General features: G+C 40.1%; 1 protein-coding gene across 2 annotated transcripts; it reads left to right on the forward strand.

Annotated features, from left to right (window-relative positions):
- Window positions 1–1,158: 1,158 nt before the first annotated feature.
- NDUFS5 (NADH:ubiquinone oxidoreductase subunit S5) lies at window positions 1,159–6,790 on the forward strand. Of its 2 annotated transcripts, none has more exons than XM_059376390.1 (3): window positions 1,159–1,265; window positions 2,996–3,213; window positions 6,563–6,790. In XM_059376390.1, exons 2-3 carry the CDS (start codon window positions 2,998–3,000, stop codon window positions 6,665–6,667), a joined length of 321 nt encoding a protein of 106 aa, XP_059232373.1. In that variant the 5' UTR covers window positions 1,159–1,265; window positions 2,996–2,997; the 3' UTR covers window positions 6,668–6,790. The 2 variants fall into 2 exon arrangements, with proteins under 2 accessions (XP_059232373.1, XP_059232374.1); XM_059376391.1 differs by having other exon boundaries at window positions 1,174–1,273.
- The last annotated feature ends 6,470 nt before the right edge of the window (window positions 6,791–13,260 follow it).

The following is a 13,260-nucleotide window of genomic DNA, read 5'->3' on the forward strand; positions in this document are numbered from 1 at the left end:
AATAAATAAAATCTTAAAAAAAAAAAAAAAGAAATGTAGATAGGGTGAAAATGGTGTCCTTCTAGGGGAAAGGGGAAAAAAAAATCAGACTGGCTGGCAGGACTTTTCCAAGAATACAATGGAACAACAAGCTCTTGGATGGGGAAGATGTAAGCAGAGAATTTTGGACAATGAGGCTGGGAAGGCTAGAAGACTTGACTTCTATAAACGTTTCTGAGAGCACATCATTTAAAAGAATAATTTTTAAGCCCAAACCTCACATATTTTTTAATAAATTACTTATATGTACAATTGCAATAACATTACATATTTCATAAACATTTACACCAAAAGATGGAAATTAAAGGGGCAACTGGGTGCCTCAATAACTGCAGGATTGCAACTCTTGATCTCACAGTCGTGAGTTTGAATCCTATGTCGGGTGCAAAGTTTACTGAATAAAAAAAAGCATTTAAACATAGAAATTTTTAAAAGATAAGATTAAAAAATGTAAGTATTTGAGTATTTTCTTCCCTCACTCCCCGTGTATATCACAGATGCCACATCGGAGGCCCTTCTGAAGTCTCTTAAAGAGAGCCCGTGGATGTTCTGAAACAGGAGCGGCATGGTCTCTGTTGACTTTCTCGAATCTGAAAAGTTTAGAAGTTGAAGTATCAACGAACTGTGGTTGCCCTGGGGAGCTTTCCACGTGCCAGGAACAGCCTCGGTGTTTTACACTTACCTCTTTTAATTCCCAAAGCAACCCTAACACTGCAGGTACTTAAAATGAGAAAACTGAGGCATAGTGAGGTTAAAACACATTCTCAGGGTCACACCGAAGTGGCGGAGCCAGAATTTGAACCCACCACAGCCCATGAGCTCAATCAACTAGTACTGCAAGGGGTGGAGGTGGGGTAGGCACTACTTTTTCTCTTGTGGCCTGGCTCAAGCCCCTCACCAATCCGAACTGTAGTGAGAATGCTAGGCACCAAGCGAGCAGATAGTAGGAACTACCCCCCGGGCCCCGTCTAACGGAGTCACCTAAAGATCAGTTTATTTACAAGCCCGTACCTTCAGTAGCTTTCGCTGACGGCTGCGCAGGCGCAGACCGAAGGGCTTGGTTTCTATGGTTTCCGGGCGCGACCGCGGAGGGAAGGTCTGGACTCACGTCGCGCCGCAAGCGTCGCACTGCAAGCGTCGCGCTGCGGGCGTCCTTTGCGGCAGGTCTCTGCGGCGCTCGCAGATCATCCGGGAGCGGCAGTCATCGAAGGGACAAGGGCATACCGGTGCGACGGTAGGGGCTGCGTTTGTCTGCGGGCAGTTTAGCTTAAGGAGTTTCCTTCCAAGATTTCTTTAACGAATTTTCTCTTGTTTTCAAGAGTGTCGGAATTTCCGGGCCCGAACTCTGGGCATGTTTTGTGCATTCCCAGGCCTTCTGCGCTTCAGCCAGTGCCATGAAGCCTGTAGACCGCGCCTTTCTCGGCTCTCTGTCCAGATTAATTTAGCTTTCTGCCGGAGTAATGCTTTGGCTTTCTGTTTCTTAATCAGAGGTCCACCCACCTGATCTATCAAGGCGCTGAGTGATTGCGGCGCCGCCAACCTCCAGCTCCTTTCGTTCTTCACGACATGCGCTGTACGCTCCAGCCACGTCTGGTTGCTCGGCGTCCCGCAGACATACCCAGTACCGCCGGTTGTCATTTGTGCTGTGCTTTAGTGGAGTACTCTGCCCACTGACCTTAACTTGGCAAACTCAACCCATCTTAAAGGCATTTTCAAGTCTCCTGGGCAGAGTTGGTGCTTACTTCTTCGAGCCATACCCTCTTGTCCGTTGGGTTCCCGTTTCCTTGCGTGTGTGTGTCCCCATTCTAGTGCTTTCGTTGCATCTGCTGCTTTCCTCTCATTCCAGTGCCTGGAACGTTATTACTCAGTAAAAGAATGAATGGGTAGAAAATATAAAAATTAAGTTCACCTGTAAATCTACCGCTCATATATGACTTCCCTGACATTTTTTGTGTTTCCTTCCAGTCTGTTCTTTGACACTGTAGACCTTTTTTTTTTTTTTTTTGGTTTAACATTAAAATGCACGTACCAAATATATTATTTGTTTTTCCTAATGTCTGTCGTATTCTACTAGGCGGTTACCTAAATTATCCATTTCCTTATTGTTGCACACTTAAGTTGTTTGAAATTTTTTTTTTCCCCTAACAGTTACTGAGCCCCCTACCTGCCATGTCCCCACAGCAGTCATTGTTCAGTAATGGAGACATTCAGGTTAATAATCCATGCAGAGTACTTCTGTGAGAAGTTCAGATGCTGTGTGAACACAGAGGAGGGACACCAGATTCAGGATAGTTTCACAACAGAAGTGTCATCTGAATTGATACAAAGAGAAAAATGTAAAATGTTTTTGTGCTTGTGCTTTTTTTTTTTTTTTTTTTTAATTTTATTTATTTATCAGAGAGAGAGAGGGGGAGAGAGCAAGCACAGGCAGACAGAATGGCAGGCAGAGGCAGAGGGAGAAGCAGGCTCCCTGCTGAGCAAGGAGCCCGATGTGAGACTCGATCCCAGGACGCTGGGATCATGACCTGAGCCGAAGGCAGCTGCTTAACCAACTGAGCCACCCAGGCGTCCCATGTGCTTGTGCTTTTTTGTTCTTTTCAGTTATTTCTTCAGGTCTATCTCAAAGAATTGGGATTATTGAGTCAAAACATAAAGACTGACTTTTGATTAAAATTATCTTATTTAAAAAATGACCTTATTAATACAGAGATGATTTTTACGTATTGTTTTTTAGTTCTCATGGGTTCCCCCCCCCCAGGTTTGTGAAAACACAGATATTGCTAATCTACCAGAAACTGGAGGAACCTGTCAAATGAAAAAATGAGAATATATTGGGAGAATAGCATAAAATATCTTTCTAGAGGAATACTTAAAATTAACTATCTCATTTTTCTTAGAAGTTTCTCATTTGATTGCACTGTTATGGCATTATTTCTTTTTTTATTTTCCATTTCAGCCATGCCTTTCTTTGATGTGCAGAAAAGGCTGGGCATTGACTTAGATCAGTGGATGACAATCCAGAGTGCTGAGCAGCCTCACAAGATTCCAGCTCGATGCCATGCTTTTGAAAAAGAATGGATAGAATGTGCGCATGGAATCGGTGCTACCCGTGCAGCGAAAGAGTGCAAGATAGAATTGGATGATTTCGTAGAATGTCTGCTTCGGCAGAAAACGGTGAGGAGTGATGGAGACGGGAGCTGAATAATTTTCTTGCTTTTTTAGGGCTGCTTTTAAGTATTTTTAATTGGTTATTGGCAGTGGCTTGCCCAGTGCAAATTGGCAAAACTTTTGTGGTGAAACATTTTCTGTATATAGGTAGCAAGCATGTTGAGGAAGTTAAATGCCTTCAGATCTGAGGAGGGTCTATTGTTCCTCAGTGTTCTTTCTCATCTTCTGACATATTTTCCTTAGCATTGTACCCTGCTATAGCCACCAGATTAGAAATCCCATGTGTGTGTATTCCCTTTTTATTTATTTATTTATTTATTTATTTATTTATATTTACTTGAGAGAGAGACAGTGAGAGAGAGCATGAACAAGGAGAAGGTCAGAGAGAGAAGCAGACTCCCCATGGAGCTGGGAGTCCGATGCGGGACTCGATCCCGGGACTCCAGGATCATGACCTGAGCCGAAGGCAGTCGTCCAACCAACTGAGCCACCCAGGCGTCCCATGTGTATTCCCTTTTTAGCAGTAGGCTGTAAAGAAGAAGTTACCAACCAGCTTTGGATGTTGGTCCTTGAACATCTCTGCATGAAAATGTTCCAAGTTCATTGAACCCTCAGTGGAGAAGAGGTTAAAACCCTGCAAATCTATTACATTGAACCTGGTATAACAATCTTTGGATTAATTTCTACTCTGGGAAAGATGGAGGTGTTAATGAGATTGCTTTAGGTGAGCCTGATCAAAGAGGCAGGGGGAAAAAGGATATTAAGGGGGTGATGTCTTTCCTCAAGAGTTGAATGAGTTGTATAACATGTGGGCTGTATTCTCCCTTAGAGAAGAAATCTTTGGGTATGGGCTGTTGTTTTGCCTATTTCTCTGCTCCAGATATAACAAATAGAAATGTTTTTATTACTCCCAACTTCTTGAAGTTCAGGAAGGCAATTTAGATTTTTAGTTAAATTTATCACAGTTCTTTGTATCAAAAATTTTTAATTACCTGGGGTACCTGGGTGGCTCAGTGAGTTAAGCCTCTGCCTTTGGCTCAGGTCTTGATCTCAGGGTCCTGAGATGGAGCCCCACTTCGGGCTCTCTGCTCAGCAGGGAGCCTGCTTCCCCTTCTTTCTCTGCCTGCCTCGCTGCGTACTTGTGATCTCTCTCTGTCAAATAAATAAATAAAATCTTAAGAAAAATTTTTTAAAAATTTCCTATCTTTTAACATTTGCTATTGGCATTTGGGTAAAGTGAAACCAAACTTGGAAGAAATTAGAGGGTATCAGGTAATAATTTTGTATTGATCTCTGCAGGAGCATTGATCTTTAAGTGAGTAATATTGAAGTATTACTGAGGGATAGGTCACAGTATGTCTTAATTTGTCTTCTTGTGGGCCCTGGTTACTTATTACTCAGATTAAAACTACTCTTCCTGGAAAATTTACACCAAAAGGAGGCAGTGTGGAGAGGTAGAAAGAACATGGGATTGGGAGTTCGGAGGGTTGGTTTTGTTGTTGGGTGGGTTTGTTTGTTTGTTTGTTTTTAATTTTTTTTTAAGATTTTATTTCTAAGTAAACTCTACCCAATATGGGGCTCGAACCCACAACCTGGAGATAAAGAGTCACACGCTCCATCTACTGAGCCAGCCGGGTGCTCTCAGCTGGGTTTTGTTGCTGGTTCTGCCACCACTGGTTTTGTGACTTTGGGCAAGTCACTTCTCTTTTTTGGTCTTAGTTTTCTTATCTGGAGATATCCAAGAGTTGCTCTCAAGTCACTTTCTCATCCTGTGAATTTGTAAATAGGTCTGTTTCTGTTTTAGCCATCACACTGAATGACTAGCTAGCTAGTGAGTAAGGGAATTAGAATCAAGCACTGTTCTAAGTTCTTAGCTTGTAATAGTGGAATTATTTCACACAATAATCCTGGGAGATGCTTTCCTAGAATTTTAAAAAACTTGGAGCAAGACTACAACATGGGATATTTTACTGAATATACTAACTTTTCATGCCTTTGTGGAAACTTATTCATCAAAAAAAAAAAATGTATTTATTTTGTAGGTGCAAGGGATATACAGTAAGAAAACAGCAAAATGTCTCTACCCTAATGGAGCTTATATTTGGGTAAGGGGTGTCAGAATTAACAAACAAGTTAAAATAGTGTGTTAGGTGTTAGTGCAGCAGAGAAAATAAAGATAGAAAGCACTGCGTGTGGGAGCTAAGTGGATGCTCTTTTTCTTTTAAATAGAGTGGTCAGAGAAGAGCTCAGCACTAGAAGGTGTTTGAGCAGAGACTTAAAGTGTGCCACGTGGATGGGAATAAGAATGTTCTGGTTAGAGGAAAGAGCAAGTGAAAAGGTAACCAAGCTAGAAGAGAGAAAATGAGGGAAAGTATTAAGATGTAGGCCAGAGTGCGGGCGGGGTGGAGGGGGGAACAAGATGTAAAGTCAGAGGTAGGCCTCTAAGTTGTTACAAAGAGGGATTCAGCTTTTTTCTCAGTAAGATGGGAAGCCATTGGGTTTGGGGCAGAGGAATGATGCAGTCAGTATTAAGGGGTATATTATCTGTGTCACAGAATCCATGGGAATTACAGCTTTCCTACAATCTCATACAGCATGGCTCTCATTGTTTGGGAGACAACCAGCGTCCTACTGAGAGGAAGAGGCAGAACTCAGGGCTCAGTAGTGGCTAGTGGCTGATCACATACCAGGTCTTTATTTCGGTGTGATAAAGGGAAACCTTATATTGGTTATTTCTGCTTCCTTCATACCCAGTGAACAGTCACCAGCAGCAGTGCCAGTTACACATAGAGAGATCAGGATTGTATCAGCTGTGAGACCACCTTAATATTGTATAAAGATTTTAAGTATGCACAACTACGCCCCTTAAAGGTTTTTGATCTATGTTTTGTTATGGTTTCTGTAAATACCTGTATTCCTATATATAACAGGAACATTTTAGTTACTATTTTTAAAGGACATATTATGCATACCAGAAATTTGTTAAAAGGTGTGGGAAGTGATTTCAAGTTACTTCTTTAAAGAAAGATTTCATCTCAGAGGACCTCTAGGATGACAAGCTTCCATAGTTTAAAAATGAAACCAATATTTTTTTTTTAAGATTTTATTTATTTATTTGACAGACAGAGATCACAAGTAGTCAGAGAAAGAGGAGGAAGCAGGCTACCCGCTGAGCAGAGAGTCGGATGTGGGGCTCGATCCCAGGACCCTGGGATCATGACCTGAGCTGAAGGCAGAGGCTTAACCCACTGAGCCACCCAGGCTCCCCATGAAACCAGTTTTCATTCTATTTCTCTAGGCCTCAACTTTATGACACATATTTCCCCCTAGTTTAAATACTTCTTTCCTTTGACAGATGAAACGTCTGAGTGAGATCAGAAGGCAGCGGAATAAACTAATAAAGGAAGGGAAGTACACACCTCCACCTCACCACTTGGGCAAGGAGGACCCTAGGCCCTGAGCAGAGCTGCTGCTGATGGCTGGAGGCTGATTTTCATGTTCTCTCTTCTCCACTGGAAAGTTCATTTACCAAAAACCTCTTTGTGAAAATGTCTAAAAATAAAGGATTGCTCTGTCCTATTTATTCTATTTTCTCTTGGATCATACTTTTCTATAATGAGATTGTAACCTTTTTTTAAAATTTGGAAAAATGCCTTTACCTGTGCCTTAAAAATTAGCATGTAGGTAATAGTAAGCAGCATGTAATGACACTTAGTATATCTAGGTACTTTATGTTAACTTGTTTAAGAAGTTGCAGGATTCTCTACTGCTTTCGTTTTGGTTTATCTTCTATAAAACATCAACTCAGGCTGGGAGGGGGAGGCAGTAGAGAGAATGGTTGTGCATGCTCAGATAACTTAATTTTGTTTTTATTTCATTTAATTAATAAATTTCTTCCCCAGATAATTTTGAAGAAGCAATCCCATAGTTTCAGTTTGCTATTTTATATCAGTGGCATATTAGTACTTCTAATTGACATATTCAGGAATTTTGTTTGTTTTTTAAGATTTTATTCATTTATCAGAGAGAGAACACAAGCAGGGGGAGTGGCAGGCAGAGGGAGAAGCAGGCTCCCCACTGAGCAAGGAGCCCTATGTGGGACTCGATCCCAGGACCCTGGGATTATGACCTGAGCTGAAGGCAGATGCTTCACTGAGCCACCTAGGTGTCTCTAGGAATTTTTTGTTGTTGTTGTTTTTAAGATTTTATTTATTTATTTATTTGAAACAGAGAGAGACAACATAAGTCATAGGGCAGAGGGGAGGGATAAGCAGACTCCCTGCTGAGCAGGGAGCTCAATGAGGAACCCAATCCCAGGTGCCCCTTTTAAAAGAAAAATCCAGATGTAGAAGGGAGGTATGAACCTTAAAAAATTAATATAATTGTTGAGAATACAATTAAGACCTCAGATATCTTTTAGAATTTTTTTTTTAAGATTTTATTTATTCATTTGACAGAGATCACAAGTAGGCAGAGAGGCAGGCAGAGAGAGAGGAGGAAGCTGACTCCCCAGGGAGCAGAGAGCCGGATGCGGGGCTCGATCCCAGGACCCTGGGATCATGACCTGAGCTGAAGGCAGAGGCTTTAACTCACTGAGCCACCCAGGCACCCCATCTTTTAGAATTTTTCCAGTGCTTTTTTGTGCGTGTGGTAAAATACACATAACACAAGGTTTACCATTTTAACCACTTTTTCCCTTGTATTAACTCCTTTTAAGTATACAGTTACTGATACTAAGTATATTCACATTGTTGTACAACCATCACCGTCATCCTTCTTGAGAACACTTCTCATGTTGCAAAACAGAAGCTCTTAATTCCCCCTACAGTAACTCCCTAATCCTCCTTCTCCACAGCCCCTGGAAATCACTATTCTACTTTCTATGATTTAATTATTCCACTTCACCTAAGTAGGATAATACAGTATTTGTCTTTTTGTGACTGGTTTATTTCACTTAGCATACTATTCTCAGGGTTCTTATTGCATATTGCAGAATTTCTTTCCTTTTTAAGGGTGAATAATATTCCATTGTGTGTACACCAATTTTGCTTATTTATCTATTGGTGTACATGCCAGTTGCTTCCATGTTTTAGCTTTTGTGAATAATACTGCTATGAATTTGGGTATACAGATAATTTATTTAAGATTCTGTTTTCAGTTTTTTTTTTGAGTATATACCCAGAAATGGAATAGCTTTTATTTTAATATAAATATAAAATTGGGACTGCCATGCCATTTTCCACTGTGGCTGCATCATTTTTTACATTCCCACCAACAGCACACGTGTTCCAGTCTCCATATCCTCGCCAACACTTGTTATTTTCTGGGTTTTTTTTTGTTGTTGTTGTTGTTAGTAGCTATCTAATAGATACGAGGTGGTATCTCACTGTACTTTTTTTTTTTTTTTTAAAGATTATATTTATTTGAGAGAGCATGAGTAGGGGTTGGGAGGGAGAGGGAGAAGCAGACTCCCCACTGAGCAAGGTACCCAACTCAGGTCTAGATTCCAAGTCCTTGGGATCATGACCTTAGCCAAAGGCAGACACTTTACCAACTAAGCCACCCAGGTGTCCCTCACTGTAGTTTTGATTTTGCATTTTGTAGTGATTAGCGATGTTGAATCTTTTCATGTGCTTATTGGTCATTTGTGTATCTTCTTTGGATAAGTATCTATTCAAGTCCTTTGCCCACTTTTTAATTGAATTTTTTGTCGTTGAGTTTTAGGAGTTCTCTGTATATTTGGGATATTGATTCCTTATCAGATATGTAATTTGCAAATATTTTTATTTTGTAGGTTTACTCTGCTGATAATGTTTTTTGATGCACCAAGTTTTAAATTTTTTATGAAGTCGAATTTGTTTTTCATTGTTGCTTTTGATGTTGTATCCAAGTAATCATTTCAGATACAGTGTCAGGAAGCTTTTCTCCTGTTTTCTTTTCAATTTTATAGTTTTAGGTCTTATATTTAGGACCTGGATCCACTTCTAGTTAATTTTTGTGTTTGGTGTTACGTAAGTGTCCAACTTCGTTCTTTTGCATGTAGATATCCAGCTTTTCCAGCATTTGTTGGAGATTCTTTTCCATAGTGAATGGTCCTGATACCCTTCTCAGAATTCATTTTGTCATACATGCAAGGGTTTATTTCTGGATACTGCTCAATTCTGTCTGTGTGTCTGTCTTTCTCCCACTACCACACTGTTTTGATTACTGTAGCGTATGAGTTAAGTTTTAAGGAAGGAGGAGTGAGTCTTCCAGCTTTGTTTTTGTTTTTCAGGATTATTTTGGCTCTTCAGGGTCCCTTGAGATTCTGTATGAATCTTAGGATGGGTTTTTCTCTTTTTCAAAAAATACTGGGATTTTGATAGGGATTGTATTAAATCCGTAGCTTGCTTTGGGTAATATTGACAATGACACTAAATCTTAATTCATGAACACAGGATATCTTTTTGTGTTTATGTCTTCTTTAGTTTCTTTTATCAATATTTTGTAATTTTCACTGTACAAGTCTTTCATCTCCTTGGTTAATTCCCAAGTTGGTGGTTTTTGTTTTTTAATACATGCAGCTGTTTTAAAGGTTTTTTCTAAGTTTATTTATTTATTTATTTTTTTGTAATCTCTACACCCAGTGTGGGTTTTGAACTATCAGCCCCAAGATGAAGACTCCCATGCTCTACCATTTGAGCCAGCCAGTGCCCCTGGGTTTTTTTTAAATGCTACTTTAAGTAGAGTTGATATTGTAATCTCCTTTTTGTATTGTTCATTATTAGTCTTGCAGCATTTTGAGTTAAAAATACCAGCTGTAGGGGCGCCTGGGTGGCTCAGCAGGTTAAAGCCTCTGCCTTCGGCTCAGGTCATGATCCCAGGGTTCTGGGATCAAGCCCCACATCCGGCTTTCTGCTCAGCGGGGAGCCTGCTTCCTCCTCTCTCTCTGCCTTCCTCTCTGCCTTCTTGTGATCTCTGTCAAAATAAATAAATAAAATCTTTAAAAAAAAAAATACCAGCTGTAGGGCTCGAATATAAGATTCTCCTCAAAAGAGAAAGTACATTGCCTTGTACTCTCAAAATTGGAAGGAAGGGATTTGGCATTTGAGCAAGATCCTTCTTATTCTTTGTGTTAAAGGGCAAATCTTTATCCAAGCAGCATTTTCTTAAACTACTTACTCACCAGTCACAATGGAAAAACAACCTGGAGTCCTTCCAGCAAGATCCCATGCTGTGCGTGTCCTGTGTTAGGTTGTTTCATTGTGCACACAAGCTTTTCTGAGTTTTTTAAGTCCAAAACGGAATTCCTTGCATATATATTTTTTTGAGAATCAGAGAGGGCAATTGGAAATGCCAGAGAAGAAAACAGATTATTGTTCAAGGCTTAAAGTAGGTACATGCCCTTTCATTCAAAGATCTTTTATTTGAATGAAAACATTCAAAGATATTTTATTTCTGAGCTCTTGGTTGTAGAATGATAGGAAACCAAATTCCATTAGATTGTATTTACCTGAAGGTAAAACATGAGTGGCAGAGAATACTTAATTGTGTTTGTTGGAAAACATTGCCTTTATGTCCTTACAGAATATCAAAAGCCTTCATTTCTATCAAATATCCGTAAATAGCTTGTGGGTAAGCAACCTTGCCTTTTGCTTTTGTCTGCTTGGTCAATGTTCTCCCTGTAATGCTTTTTTGAGAACCTTTTTTTTTTTTTTTTTTTTTTAATGAACTGTTGAAAGCAAGGAGCCAGCTCCAAGACCCCTGTTCTTTAAGCAGTTCGAATAAGCACATATAGGATTATCTTTTTTTTATTATTATTTTAAAAATTTTATTTATTTGAGTGACAGACTGAGCATGAGGAGGGGATAGAGGGAGAGGAACAAGCAGACTCCCTGCTGAGTGGGGAGCCACGTGGGCACAGGGCTTGATCCCAGGACTCTGAGATCATGATTGGAGTCAAATCAGATGCTTAACCAGTTGAACCACCCAGACGCCCCAGGACTGCATCTTTTGGGCCAACTAGGTTGGTGCAGAACTGAGTTTGGGAGGCAGGAGGGACAAAGCTGTGAGGTTCTTTGCAACTGATGATTAAACAGAGGGCAAGTTACTTGCTTCCTCAGAACAGCATTATTGTTCCCCTTGCCCCTTCCTTTCCTACACTCTGGTAAGTGGGACTATGACCCCTTTGGCCTGTGCTTCTTGACCCTGAGTGCTTAACTCAGCACAAAAGGGAAACCACTGAGTGCTTTGGCAGCTGCGTTTTCATTTAATGTTTTTGAATAGGTAATTGCTATTGTTCAGAATTCAAAAGATACATAATGAAAAATCTTCCCCAGTCATATAGTACCCCTACCCAAAGGCAACCAGTATTTTGAATATCCTAGAGATAACTCTGTGCCCATACACACATTTTCTTTGTGCTTTTTAAAAAAATTTTTTTAATTTATTTATTTGATAGAGAGAGAGAGAGCACAAGTAGGGGGAGTAGCAGGCAGAGGGAGAGGGAGAAGCAGGCTCCCTGCTAAGCAAGGAGCTGGATTTGGAGCTCCATCCCAGGATCCTGGGATCATGACCTGAGCTGAAGGCAGATGCTTAACCACCTGAGCCACCCAGGTGCCCCCTTGTCCTTTTTTAAACAAATGGTAGCAAGTTATGCACATAATTTTTGTATTTTGCTTTCTTCACTTAACTGTATTTTCAGGAATGTTCCAAATCAAGCACAAGACCCAGTTGGAGCCAATGAGTGAGACTTAGAATCCTAGAAGAGAGGAATGATGTTTCCTCTGGATTTAAGGCAAAGGAGGTTTAAGTTCTATAGGTACTAAAGACATGTTTTATTCATTTGATTAAGCAACCATGTTACTAACATAATATAAAGGTATATATTCAGTAGATGAAAAGGAACAGTCGTTTAGAAAAACTGCTCTCTGGTAACCTGAGCTTCCACATCAACTTTTATAAAACTAGTCCTGTTCTTTGACTTTGAAGTTGTATAAGCCAATAAATTCCCTTTTCCCTAAACCAGTGCCAGTTGGATTTTTGTCACTTCCAATAAAAAGAGGCCCCACTGAATAGCAAGTACATCAGAATTGTGTCATTTTACATCTTAGGAAACAAGCTTCGAAGAGTGAAGTAACCTACCTAGGATCAAACATCTAAGTATTAGAAACAGAATTTTTTAAAAAGAGTTTTTATTTATTTATTTGAGAGAGAGTGAGTGAGAAAGAGACCACAGGCAAGGGGAGGTGCAGAGGGAGTGGAAGAAGCTTAACCACCTGAATCACCCAGGCACCTCTGGGTCGTATTTTCTCAGTTCTTTGCATGTCTTACAGTTCGATAGTGTATTTTAAATACTGTTTATATAAAAGAATAGTTTCTTATTAAACAATAAAAAGGAAATAAACAGAGTAAGAACAAATAAAATATAATACTTGTTTTATAGAAACCCTTTTCTCTAACCATCTGAGGGATACATCATTCAGAATGGTCTTAGAGTAGGGTTAGAGCTGAATTGTGGCTTTAAATTGATTTCACCTGTGATTAACCCAACTCCCAACCTTCCTAGATATTGTCTTTTTGATCTTGTCAGAATTTTAGCTGGGAAGAATTTGGGTTGGTTGCATTTCTAGATATTCTCAGTTCACCTTTGGCAACAACTCTGACAGGGTCCCAGAATGTAATCACCCCCAAGAATGTGCACAGCTACATTATTTATATTTAGGGGAAGGCAGCAGCTGACTTCCCCTTAACCCTGCAATATCTCCTTACCAATGGCAGGCCTACCCATACCCACACTAGGAGCCCTGCACCTGCTCCCCAGACTAGAAGCTGACCAGTTCTTTTACCTAAATATTTTTTTGGAGTTCACTTCAAGGCTTCCTTATATATACCATTTTTAAATTAGCACCATGGAAAACCTTGCATTTTTTTCTGGGTTTTTCTTATCACATTAGCAAAAGGTCAACTAAAAGTGGAAACCAAGACTTAGATTCAAATTCTACTTCCAGAGCACCTGGGTGGCTCAGTTGATTAAGTATCTGCCTTCAGCTCAGGTCTTGATCCCAGGGTCCC

This window comes from Mustela nigripes, chromosome 14 (genome assembly GCF_022355385.1).
Source record: "Mustela nigripes isolate SB6536 chromosome 14, MUSNIG.SB6536, whole genome shotgun sequence".
Taxonomy (NCBI): Eukaryota; Metazoa; Chordata; class Mammalia; order Carnivora; family Mustelidae; genus Mustela; species Mustela nigripes.

Bases quoted from the DNA above. Each gene is read 5' to 3' on its own strand.
- NDUFS5 (XM_059376390.1), top strand. From the start codon at position 2,998: ATGCCTTTCTTTGATGTGCAGAAAAGGCTGGGCATTGACTTAGATCAG. The intron at 3,214-6,562 runs GTGAGGAGTGAT...TTCCTTTGACAG, and splicing joins GTCTGCTTCGGCAGAAAACG to ATGAAACGTCTGAGTGAGAT.